General features: G+C 49.3%; 1 protein-coding gene across 2 annotated transcripts; it reads left to right on the forward strand.

Moving 5' to 3' along the window:
- The first annotated feature begins 1,430 nt into the window (after positions 1-1,430).
- On the forward strand, positions 1,431-12,156 carry PEX11A (peroxisomal biogenesis factor 11 alpha). 2 transcript variants are annotated; one of them, XM_032806517.2, is made up of 4 exons: positions 1,431-1,610; positions 7,496-7,611; positions 8,519-8,872; positions 11,248-12,156. In XM_032806517.2, the coding sequence occupies exons 1-4, from the start codon at positions 1,555-1,557 to the stop codon at positions 11,382-11,384; spliced, it is 663 nt and encodes a 220-aa protein (XP_032662408.1). In that variant the 5' UTR covers positions 1,431-1,554; the 3' UTR covers positions 11,385-12,156. The 2 variants fall into 2 exon arrangements, with proteins under 2 accessions (XP_032662408.1, XP_032662407.1); XM_032806516.2 differs by lacking the exon at positions 11,248-12,156 and having other exon boundaries at positions 1,443-1,610; positions 8,519-11,241.
- The last annotated feature ends 2 nt before the right edge of the window (positions 12,157-12,158 follow it).

Consider the following 12,158-nt stretch of genomic DNA (forward strand, 5'->3'; position numbering starts at 1 on the left):
ATCTATTTTGTAGCACTCACTTCTGCTTTCCCCATTGTCTCCCCATGGTCTCCTGTACAGCTCAGTGCTGTGCCATGCGAGTACCATCCATGTGGATATATGCAAGTTAAGTACACAGGTAATTAGACATCTAAAATGCACAGCTAGTCATACAAGTTTTGGGCGTGGTGTTACAGATAGATTAGGGATACACATAGACAGGTTTTTGCCTGTCTCCCTGCTTATCCAGCCTGGAGAAAGTCAGAGATATGATTTGTTTCAAAGGAACATTTTTTCAAACTGCTTAAAACTTTGTTTATTTCTTTGTTTAGTTTCTTCGCACTAGTCAAAGATCTGTGTCATTGTGAACTAAGCTTATGGAAAGTTAGTAGCTCTTAAATTAACCAACAGGGCCTCAGACTTCCTAGATGTTTGTACACGGCCTACCACAATGAGGCTCCAGACCCAATGGGTGGCCTTGGGGCTTTACCTCAATGATCAGAGCATAGAAATATCATCTACAAACACTTGGAAAACAAAACATTTCCTACTGACGCAACTCAGAAAGGGCCAAATGGAATTGTACCAAAAATTCCCCTTTGGGCTGAAAACAAGTGTAAAAAAATCCAGCACAAAAGAGTCATTTTCCTGAAAAGTTACAGGAAGCTGTACCCATGCCCCAACTTATACAAGTTTTTCCACTCTGCCGCAGGCAGTGTTGATGCTGGAGGAGCTCTGAAATGTAACCAATTAAACAAGTGCTGTATAGGTTTATTTGGCTTGGGACCACAGGCCATCTTGATTCAACCTCTCATACAGAGAAAGTGGAGTGAACCACCAGTGTGTGTGAGTTGGCAATTGCAAGGTTGCCATTCCCCCGCCCTGCCCCGCCAAGAAAAGCATGGTAGCAGATAGTAGGCCCTAGACAAAACAACTAGAACTGCTTAGGTGCAAATCAGGATCCATGCTACCTTCTACAATGAAGGGCATGCCAAGCGACAGAGAGTGGGGGAGACAGATAAATGAGAGGCAGGCTTTGGTGTGATCCTGAAGACTAGGTGATTCTGGGGTAAGCACTGAGTCTTACAACAAGGTTTAATTTTCAAAGCTGGGAGGCCCAGCCAAGGGATTTCCAGGGGGTCTCCTGGAATTAATTATCCCTATTCATGGGGATGGGTTATTGCTGAGGAGATCCCCACTTCTGGGGCAGGTGTTGCTGAGGGGATCCCCATTCCCACGTTAGGGGATAACCATTCCCTGGGAGGTGCTGCTGTGGGGGTCCCCGTTCCCGGGTGCTGTTGCTGAGGGGATCCCCATTCCCTGGGAGGTGCTGCTGGGTGGCCCTTACTCACCTGTAGTCGAACGTTGATCGGTTGCTATGGTAACTGCTGCGCTTGGTCCGGACTGATCTCGGTCCGGGTGGGACAAGCCCCAAGGCGGAGGGTTCCGGGCCCAGCTCCACGGGGCGGAGCCCGTCTGTGTCCCGGGCGGCGGGTGGAGTAAGAAGTGGCCCCAGCGGCCCGAGCCGGAGCACGGCAGGAGACTGAGGGGTTTCTCCCGTCCGCCCGCGGCAGCATGGAGGCATTTGTGAACTTCACCAACCAGACCCAGGGCCGGGACCGGCTCTTCCGGTGAGCGCGGCGTGGGGCTCGGGCTGAGCTCTGTCCCTGCCGCTCTCGGGGGCTGTCGGCAGCTCTCCCCGGTCCCGCCTGCAGCCCCGAGCCGAGCGGGCGGTTTACCTGAGCCTCCCTTGAGAGCGCTGGGAGCCGCTCCCGAGGCCCCTGCGCGGCCAGTCCTGACCCGGCGCCTGACCTCAGTACCCAGCGCGGTGCGGGGCGCGCTCCCCCGGTCAGTGCTGACCCCGGCGCGGTGCGGGGCGCTGTATGGGGCGGGCTCCCCCCGACAGGGCTGACCGCGGTGCGGGGTGTTGTATAGGGCACGCTCCCCCAGACAGGGCTGACCCCGGCGCGGTGCGGGGTTCTGGGCTAAGGGTAGGGCTTGCAACTGGGGTTAGGGTTCCTATGGGTAGAGCACTTGGAGCTAGGGTCAGGGTTCCTATGGGTAGGGCTTCCCGCCCTAGGGTTAGGGATCCTAAGGGTAGGGCACTTGGAGCTACGGTTAGGGTTCCTATGGGCAGGGCACCCTGCCTTAGGGTTAGAGTTCCTATGGGTAGTGCGCCCCACCCTAGGGTTAGGGTTACTACGGGTAGGGCACTTGGAGCTAGGGTTAGAGTTCCCATGGGTAGATCTTCTCGCCCTAGGGTTAGGGTTGCTAAGGGTAGGACACTTGGAGCTAGGGTTAGGGTTCCTATGGGAAGGGCGTCCCACCCTAGGGATAGGGTTCCTATATGTAGGACACTTGGAAATAGGGTGAGGATTTCTATGGGTAGGGCTTCCTGCCCTAGGTTTAGGGTGCCTATGGGTAGGGCACTTGGAGCTAGGGTTAGGATTCCTATAGGTAGGGCACTTGGAGCTAGGGTTAGGGTTCTGATGGGTACTGCTTCCCACCCTAGGGTTAGGGTTCCTATGTGTAGGGCACTTGGAACTAGACTTAGGGTTCCTGTGGGTACAACGCCCCACCCTAGGGTTACGGTTACTAAGGGTAGGGCACTTGGAGCTAAGGTTAAGGTTCCTATGGGTAGAACGCCTCACCCTAGGGTTAGGGTTGCTATGGTTAGGACACTTGGATCTAGGGTTAGAGTTCCTATAAGTTGAGATTTCTGCCCTAGGGTTGGGGTTTCTATGGGTAGGGTACTTGGAGCTAGGGTTAGGGTTCCTATGGATAGGGCATTTGCAGCTATGGTTAGGGTTCCTATGGGTAGGACACTTGAGCTAGGGTTAGGGTTCTTATGGGTATGGCACTTGGGGCTAGGGTCAGGGTTCCTATGGGTATGGCTTCCTGCCCTAGGCTTAGGGTTGCTATGGGTAGGGCACTTGGAGCTAGGGTTAGGGTTCCTATCGGTAGGGTTTCCCTGTCATGGTATAATTCCCCACCCTGAACCTTAGCATCCAAAACATGGGGTACCAACATGAATTCCTCTAAGATCAATTACCAGCTTAGTACTTGTAGCGCTGCCACCAACCAGGAATTCCAATGCCTGGTACACTCTGGTCCCCCCAAAACCTTGCCCGGGAACCCAAGACCCACGACCCATCCTCTTGGATCTTTACACGCAACGGAAAGTAAAACCCTTTCCCCCACCGTTGCTCTCCCAGGCTTCTCTACCTGGGTTACCCTGGAAGATCACTGTGATTCAAACTCCTTGAATCTTAAACACGAGAGGAAATGCACCTTCTCCCTCCTTCTCTCTCCCCTCCAAGACTCTCCCTGAAAGAGACAGTAATCCTAACACAGAGAGAATTTAGCCTTCTCTCCCCCCTCCTCTTTCTCCCACCGTTCCCTGGTGTTCCAGACCCGTCCCCTGGGGTCTCACACCAGAATAAAAAAAAACAATCAGGTTCTTAAACAAGAAGAACTTTTAATTAAAAGAGAGAAAAACAGTAAGAATTATCTTTGTAAATTTAAGATGGATTAGGTACAGGGCTTTTCAGCTTTAGACGGTGGGAATACCCTCCCAGCCTAAGTATACAAGTACAAATTAAAATCCTTTCAGCAAAATACAAATTTGAACTCTTTCCAGCCAAATGCACAATTGCGAATAAAGAAAACAAACATAAGCCTAACTCACCTTATCTACCTAGTACTCACTATTTTGAACTGATAAGAGCCTGTATTGGAGAGATTGGAGAGAAACCTGGTTGCACATCTGGTCACTCTCAGAACCCAGAGAGAACAACAACCAAAAACTAACAGCACACACACAAACTTCCCTCCCTCAAGATTTGAAAGTATCCTGTCCCCTGATTGGTCCTCTGGTCAAGTGACAGCCAGACTTACTGAACTTGTTAACCCTTTACAATCAAAAGAGATATAAAGTACTTCTGTTCTATTAACCCCTACTATCTGTTTATGACATTCTCGCCCTAGAGTTAGGATTTCTGAGGGTAGGACACTTGGAGCTAGGGTTAGGGTTCCTATGGGTAGAGCTTCCCGCCCTAGGGTTAGGGGTTCCTAAGGGTAGGGCACTTGGAGCTAGTGATAGGATTCCTATGGGTAGGGCACTTGGAGCTAGGGTTAGGGTTCCTAAGGGTAGTGCACCCCACCCTACGGTTAGGGTTTCTATGGGTAGGGCACTTGGAGCTACGGTTAGGGTTCCTCTGGGTAAGGCTTCCCGCCCAAGGGTTAAGGTTCCTGTGGGTTGGACACTTGAGCTAGAGATAGGGTTCCTATGGGTAGGGTTTCTCGCCCTAGGATTAGGGTTCCTAAGGGTAGGGAACTTGGAGCTAGGGTTAAGGTTCCTATGGGTAGGACGCCCCACCCTAGGGTTAGGATTCCTATAGATAGGGCTTCCTGCCCTAGGTTTAGGGTTCCTAAGGGTAAGGCACTGGAAGCGAGGGTTAGTGTTCCTATGGGTACGGCTTCCCGCACTGTACTTAGGTTTCCTAATGGTAGAGCTCTTGGAGATAGGGTTAGGGTTTCTTTGAGTAGTTCACTTGGAGCTAGGGTTAGGTTTCCTGTGGGTAGGGCACTCGGAGCTAGGGTTAGGGTTCCTATGGGTAGGACGCCCCACCCTAGGGTTAGGATTCCTATAGGTAGGGCTTCCTGCCCTAGGGTTAGGGTTTCTAAGGGTAGAGCACTTGGAGCAAGGGTTAAGGTTCCTAAGGATAGGGCACTTGGAGCTAGGGTTACGGTTCCTATGGGAAGGGCGCCCCGCCCTAGGGATAGGGTTCCTATGGGTAGGGCACTTGGAGCTAGGGTTAGGGTTCCTATGGGTAGGGCACTTGGAGCTAGGGTTAGGGTTCCTATGGGAAGGGCGCCCCGCCCTAAGGTTAGGGTTCCTATAGGAAGGGCACACCCCCCCTCGTTGGGTTAGGGTTCCTATGGGTAGGGCATTTGGCGTTAGGGTTAGGGTTCCTATGGGTATGGCTTTTCACCCAAAAGTTAGTGTGCATAAGTGTAGGGCACTTGGAGCTAGGGTTAGTGTTCCTATGGGTAGGGCTTCTCACCCTAGGATTAGGGCTCCCAAGGGTAGGGCACTTCAAGGTAGAGTTATGGTTCCCATGCGTAGGGCACCTCACCCTATGTTTAGGATTCCTATGTTTAGGGCACTTGGAGGTAGGTTTAGGGCTCCTATGGGTAGGACCCTAGGGTTAGGGTTTCTAAGGGTAGAGCACTTGGAGCTAAGGTTAGGGTTCCTAAAGGTAGGGCTTCCCGCCCTAGGATTAGGGTTCCTATGGGTAGTGCTTCCCACCCTATGGTTAAGGTTCCTATAGGTAGGGCACTTGGATCTAGGTTTAGGGTTCATTTAGGTAGGGCTTCCCACCCTAGGGTTAGAGTTCCTATGGGTAGGGCACTCAGAGCTAGGGTTAGGGTTCCTGTGGGTGCGGCTTCCCCCCCTAGGGATAGGGTTCCTATGGGTAGGGCTCCCTGCTATAGGGTTAGGGTTCCTATGGGTAGGGCACTTGGGGCTAGGGTTTGGGTTCCTATGGGTAGGGCTCCCTGCTATAGGGTTAGGGTTCCTATGGGTAGGGCACTTGGGGCTAGGGTTTGGGTTCCTATGGATAGGGCTCCCTGCTATAGGGTTAGGGTTCCTATGTGTAGGGCACTTGGAGCTAGGTTTAGGGTTCCTAAGGATAGGGCACTTGGAGCTGGGGTTAGAGTTGCTATGGGTAGGGTGTCCTGCTCTAGGGTTAGGTTTCCTGTGGGTAGGGCACTTTGAGCTAGAGTTAGGGTTCCTATGGGTAAGGCACTTGAATGTAGGATTAGGGTTCCTAAGGGTAGGGCACTTGTAGCTAGGCTTAGAGTTCCTATGAGTAGGACGCCCCACCCTAGGGTTAATGTTCCTATGGGTAGGGCACTTGGAGCTAGGGTTAGGGTTGCTATGAGTAGGGTACCCCTCCCTATGGTTAAAGTTTCTATAGGTAGGGCACTTGGAGCTAGGGTTAGAGATCCTATGGGTAGAGCTTCCTGCCCTAGGGTTAGGGTTCCTATGGGTAGGGTACTTGGAGCTAGGGTTAGGGTTCCTATGGGCACGTCTTCTGCTCTAAGGGTTAGGTTTCTTAAAGGTAGGACACTTGGAGCTTGGGTTAGGGTTCCTATGGGTAGGTCACCCTGCCCTAGGGTTAGAGTTCCTATGGTTCGGGCACTTGGAGCCAGGGTTAGGGTTCCTATGGGTATGGCTTCCCGCCCTAGGGTTAGAGTTCCTAATGCCTATAGGAACCCTTAGGCCTTTAGGTGTGGGCTTAGTAGGGGGAACACTCCCCCAGTCAGTGGTGACCCCAGCGTGGTGCTGGGGATGCTGTGGCATGTGGGCTCAGTGTGGTGCACGCTTCCCCAGTCAGTGCTGACCCCAGTGCGGTGCTAGGAGGTGCTGTGCTCTTGGGCTCAGTAGGGGACATGCTCACATAGTCAGCTGACATGATACCCTAGTGTGGTGCCGGGGTGCTGTGCTGTAGGGAGCTATCAGCCTTTGGATGAAGACTAAAAGTCAGGTCCTTGCTGCCTGTGACTATTACTGATCTCTTGACACTTTCCCCGGGTAAGGGGTGTTTGCCCCAATGGCCTGCCAGCATCTGTCTCAGGTTACTTTATTTTTCCTCTATAAACTCCCTCCACCTCCGTTTCAATTCAATTCCTTTACTCATTTGTGTCTTTCTCCTTTGTAAGCTACTGAATTCAATTGGAGGCATTGCTTTTTCATTTCCAGTTCTAAACTGTGCAATGTTAGTGTGTGCTTATGTAGCTCCTGTGTTCCACCCCAGAGCTGGCTGGGTTTCAGCAGTGGGTTAGGTAATTTATAGACTCATAGGTCAGAAGGGACCAATATGATCATCTAGTCTGACCTCCTGCACAAAGCAGGCCACAGAACCCTACCCATCCACTTCTATAAATACCCCTTCATAAAAATTTATGAAGCTTACCCCTTCTATGGGGTCTGTCTGTATTCTACCCATTCCAGTGGGTTTCTATTGCTGCTTAGTGATTGCTGGGGCCACAATATAAATAACAGACTCTGGAAAAAATTTCTACTGATCTGTATCTTGTTCCATCAGGGAAACTGGCTTTGTCCCTTCATAGACCCAGAGCCTTGCTGCAAGCTAGCATTTTTGCAGTATTTGCCAGTGGATGTTTCAGGCAGTATTCATTTACATTGCCAAATATGCCCAACAAAACCCTTTATTGGCTGCTTGCTACCCAGATGCATGGTCTCCCATTGTCATGTTCACGCTGTATTTGCATTGCTTCTCACACTGCATGTTGTAAACTGCTGACCCTAACAAGTAATATCCTGTGATCTTTATACCTCTGGGTGCGGTGCTGTCGCATGGGTGTGGTCCATAGGAAGTCCCTAACTTGGGAAGAAATTGTTCCTTTCTCTCCTTTTCTCTCCTCCCCACCCCCAATTAATGGTCCCTGTGTCTCCTGTCAACCATTTTCCTCATTTTTTCCATTCCAGAGCCATCCAACACACATGCATGTTGCTTAGCTATTTATTAGAGCGTAAGGCTGACAAAGAGACGGTGATAATGAAGCTCAAGGAGTTGGAATCTAGCATGCGCTCTGGCCGTAAATGTAAGTACCCCATACCCGGAGGGATGGCCCCTCTTCGTATTGCTTATTCCAGCTAAACAGATGCCAGTTGCGCTAGCTTTTAAGTAGTTAAATTACCATGCAGCCTTGGATCACAGGACCTTATTTTGCGTAATCATTCCCCCACCAGAATTACACTCGCTTTATTACCTGCTGTGTTGTATGGTTAGTATTGCTCAAAATACACATGGTGGAGCCAATGCTGTGATGTAAGTGAAAGCAGACTTGTTGTAATCATGCTGTGAACTGAAATATATGAAACCTGCAGGCAGGGAACTAGCTGTAGCATAATTCTCCTAAAAATGTGCAGCTGAGAAAAGGCATTGTTCTGAGTTGGTCAAATTGTGAATCATTAGCCCTCAAGAATAATTTAGAAAGGGTGTAGCTCAGAGGTGCAATGGGACTGGTATGCTAGCACCTTCCTTCCAGAAAGCTGGGTTAAATCGTCTTCAGGTTACAGCAGAGTTTCTTTCTGTATCCTCTCTCACTTACACCTTAGAACTTAGCATGATTGGTAGTTCCCGTTCAGAAGAGATCCCAGAATGGGACTGGAGTAGTGGAGGGTGTTCTAGGTCACAACAGACAGGCGGACATTGGCAGAGCTGTGTGGATGTCCCAGGACTGGAATGGCAGGAAATGCTGCCGGCGAATATTGAGGTGCATCAATGAAACTATATAGGGAAAGCTTGCATCGTATCTGTCTACTGTACATGGCTCTACTATTGTCAGCCTCTCAACCCCTCTATTCTGTAAATACAAAGTTACCCTCAAATGAAAAGACAATATTTAAATATACAAGGCCCAGAAGACCAATTAGTTGTTGAAAAGCAGAACTGGATGGCAGCCTACAGAGAGTGAGCCATGCTAACTTCTCTGGGTTCTCTTGCAGTGTTCAGACTGGGCAACATGGTGCATGCCATGGTAGCAGCCAGGCGAACTACCCACCTGCCAGACCTGGTACCCCGTCTCTGCCTGACAGCCTCCCACCTCAACCGTGTCCTGTATTTCATCTGTGACACAGTCCTGTGGGTGAAGAGTGTTGGACTCATCCCTGATGTTAACAAGCAGAAATGGCGGAATTGGGCTACCAAATGCTATTACTATTCACTGCTGATGAGTTTGACCAGGGATTTGTATGAGATCTCCTGGCGGATGGAACAGGAGGCTCAAAGGGAGAAGGCAAGGAAGGAGAACTCTTCTCACTGTGGTGAACAAGATCAGGACCTGTTCAGTTTCCATGCAGGTGGGTTGCAGCCTTTTCTCCTCCTGCTGTACAACACCCTGAGGAAACACCCTCCCTTATTGCTAGACACAGTGAAGAACCTTTGTGATCTCTCTAGTCCTTTGGACCAGCTGGGAATCTACAAAACCAACCCAGGAGTTATTGGGCTCTGTGGCCTCCTCTCGTCCCTGGTGGGGATCCTCACAGTGGCAAGTCCACATATGAAGCTGAAGCACTGATCTGAGAGCATCATATATGGTGAACTGGCAGGTTTGTTTCCCTGATGGTTTTCATTCCCAGGATGGTATTTTAAAAATGAACACATTTGACAATCACTCTTCATATGTGGTTTGTTCTCTGGAGGAGTCAGCTTTACTTCCTCCTCCTCCCTGATATCCTCTCAGGTGAGGAGATGCTTTGTGCTGTGACATACTACATGATGGAAGAGAATGGTGAACAGGCTGAGCAAGGACTGAGTAAAACATCCCTGAAGAATATCGTGAAACATGGAAATCAAGACTTTACAAATTGCTGCTACTGAAGGACAGGTTGCTGTCTCCTGTATTTGAATATAGACATGTGAAATAGCTGCACAGGCAACTAAAATTGTATAAAAAGCCATAAGTAGTGGTGCTGACACTGGAAAGGCAGAATTCACCAATGGGGGTTCATACAATTATTTGTCTTTCTTGAATACATTCAAGCAGGTTGGTACCCGGAAGGCTTTGGGAACTGTGGTTCAAATGGCCTGGATTAAAATGTGAGTTCTGAGGGGGATGGAGGATGCCAGGGGACTTGTAATTGGATATATGGAGCTTTTCATCTCTAGGCAGTGGGTCAAATCCAGCCCAGGCTGGTAGTAACTGAAGAGTGCAACTGTTTGGTGATATAGTGGCCACCCTTGAATATGTATTGGTGGGACTGGATCCAGTTCCTAGTGAATAGATGTCTATATCCCAGAAACCACCACCCCATCTGCCCTCCTTGTTGAAATACAAGGTCAAGGATTGCCTGGGCCGTGGAATCTGAATTCCTCTCTAGAAGGATCCTTCCTGTTCATGGTTAGGTACGCTGTCTTTTTCCAGTGTATGGGGATAGCTTACTTCAGTGCTGCTTATGCTGGGAATAAGCAAAGGATTTCAGTCTCCATGATTGCTGATCTGGCACCATTCACCAGCACTAGCCGTCCCCCAGATACAAACACCAAACCCTTGCAATCCCAGGAGGGTGCTGATTTCTGTATTCTCTGAAGCAGCTTTTGCACTGATTACTGCTTTAGTTTTGCTGAAAGTTTTCAAATATCAGTTTTAAATCCTCCTGCTATTGAAAGAAACTTGCCCCAGGGCTTCTGGTGAATGAGCTGGAATCACACTGCCAGGGGGTGTTGTCAGAAAAGGGAACTTACACTCTTGGACTAGGATAAGCTTGCTGATGCCAAAATCCTTTTGATAAGCACCTGCAAGAAGAGAATCCTTTTATCTGACCCTCTCTAGAGTGCACCCCATCATGGCCACCTGCTCGGATAAGGACATGTGGTTTTCTCTTATGTCACCTCTCTGTTTGTGTGGGTTCTATGAATCTCATGTCCCTTTTGTTCTCCTAGCCATGTGGGTGGAATGTTGCTTTGAATTATTACACAGGTTATGGGAGAAAATACTGTCTAATTTTCTAACATGTATGATGTGCATTGTTTGACATCCTTGTGGGTGAGGGGGACTGACTTTACAGACATCCCAATTTCATTAGCATCTGTGACTCAGCTCCTGTAGAATCTACTTGTGATGCAAGAGCCAAAAGGATCCCTTCTCTGGGTCTGAGCCTGGTCTGTGATCTCTGCTCACCACTAATACAGAGACTTTGCCCCTCCCCACAGCTGGGAGGGCAAGGTGATGAGTTTACAAACATTCCCGGTAGGTTTCTGGTACAGAGGGACTGTGGAAGGGCCAGCCTAGTCACACTCACTCCAAGTGAGACAGCCTAAGAGTGAAAAAACTCTCCTGTGCAGGGAAGGGGGATAAGTGAGGAAAGGTTTTCAGGCTGGCTGACCTCTTCAAAGCCTTCCACCACCAGGAGCTGACCTGTAACACCACCACATAGTTCTGACAAGGATGCTTAGGCTTCCAGGCTCAGTGCTACGGGATTCCAACAGGCCTGTCTTAGTCCTTTCCTTAGGCAGATCCCTGGATTTTAGAAGCTAATACTTGCTGTCCCCCCTACGAGCTGGAAGCTATGGGTTTAATTTATTTAATTTAGCTTAATATAACTAAAGCTGAACAATCAACCAAAAAGAGAGAATTGTTTAGGTCAGCCTCCTGGAATACGGGCTGCTGCTGTATATTGTCTAGGGAAACACAACTAATAAACTGAAGCTAAGTTTGAATCTGTGTCTGTTTCAGGGTTATGTGCAGAGGAGGTGGCTGAAGGTGAAATCAGCAGAGATGCTCTGCATATGTGTGCAGCTGGATTACAGACATTTCTTCTTAGGAGCACTGGGAAGGGGGAAGCTGAGCCACACTCCTTACGATTGAAATGAGCATGATTTCATTTGGAAAGGAGGTGGGGGAGCAAATATGCCTCCAGGTGCTTGGCATCTTGAGTAATGAAATGCACCGAGGCAAATTTTGTGAAAGGGTCTATGGGAAATGGAAATAGATCTGACCTACCACCACTGAGCAGGTCCTGAGGGCCGGAGGCCTTCTGTCCAACACAGGCAGGACAACTGTCATCAACAATATCTTCTGTGTATATGCTTCCCTTCACCCAGAAGGGTCCCAGAGTTCTAGGGTGAACTGCAGCAGCTGTTTAAAAACACACAACCATTTAGGACTGGGAATGAAGAATAACTTTGCCAATTGAAATGGGAGATGGGGCACAGTGTAATAATTAAAACTGGGCCTTAAGTGGGCCCTTGGTGCTAACATAAAGAGTAACAAACAGCTTGAATATGGCACCTCCAGCAGCATGGTGCCCTTGAACAACATGCAAGGCATTCAGTTCAGCACTGATCTAGAAAGAAAGTTTCCTCTGCCACTGCATCAACAGCAGCCACGTACTCCTTGAGAAATTTACAATATTCATGATCCCTGTGTCTCCTGAGATCTGGCTCAACCCCTTCCCCCTGCAATATCAGACTTAGAGATGCTAAGCTCCTAAAGGCTCAAGCTCTCTGGTCCTAGCTGGTTATGTGAGCTTTAGCCATTGTCAGCAGAAGCAGAGATGTTTCCTGTGCCATGGACAGAGCATGCCTGGCTAGCTGGAGAGGAGCAGTGGTCTGAGAACAGATAGGTGGATGGGGATGTTTTGATTA

The sequence above is a fragment of the Chelonoidis abingdonii genome, chromosome 9 (assembly GCF_003597395.2).
Source record: "Chelonoidis abingdonii isolate Lonesome George chromosome 9, CheloAbing_2.0, whole genome shotgun sequence".
Lineage (NCBI taxonomy): Eukaryota > Metazoa > Chordata > Testudines > Testudinidae > Chelonoidis > Chelonoidis abingdonii.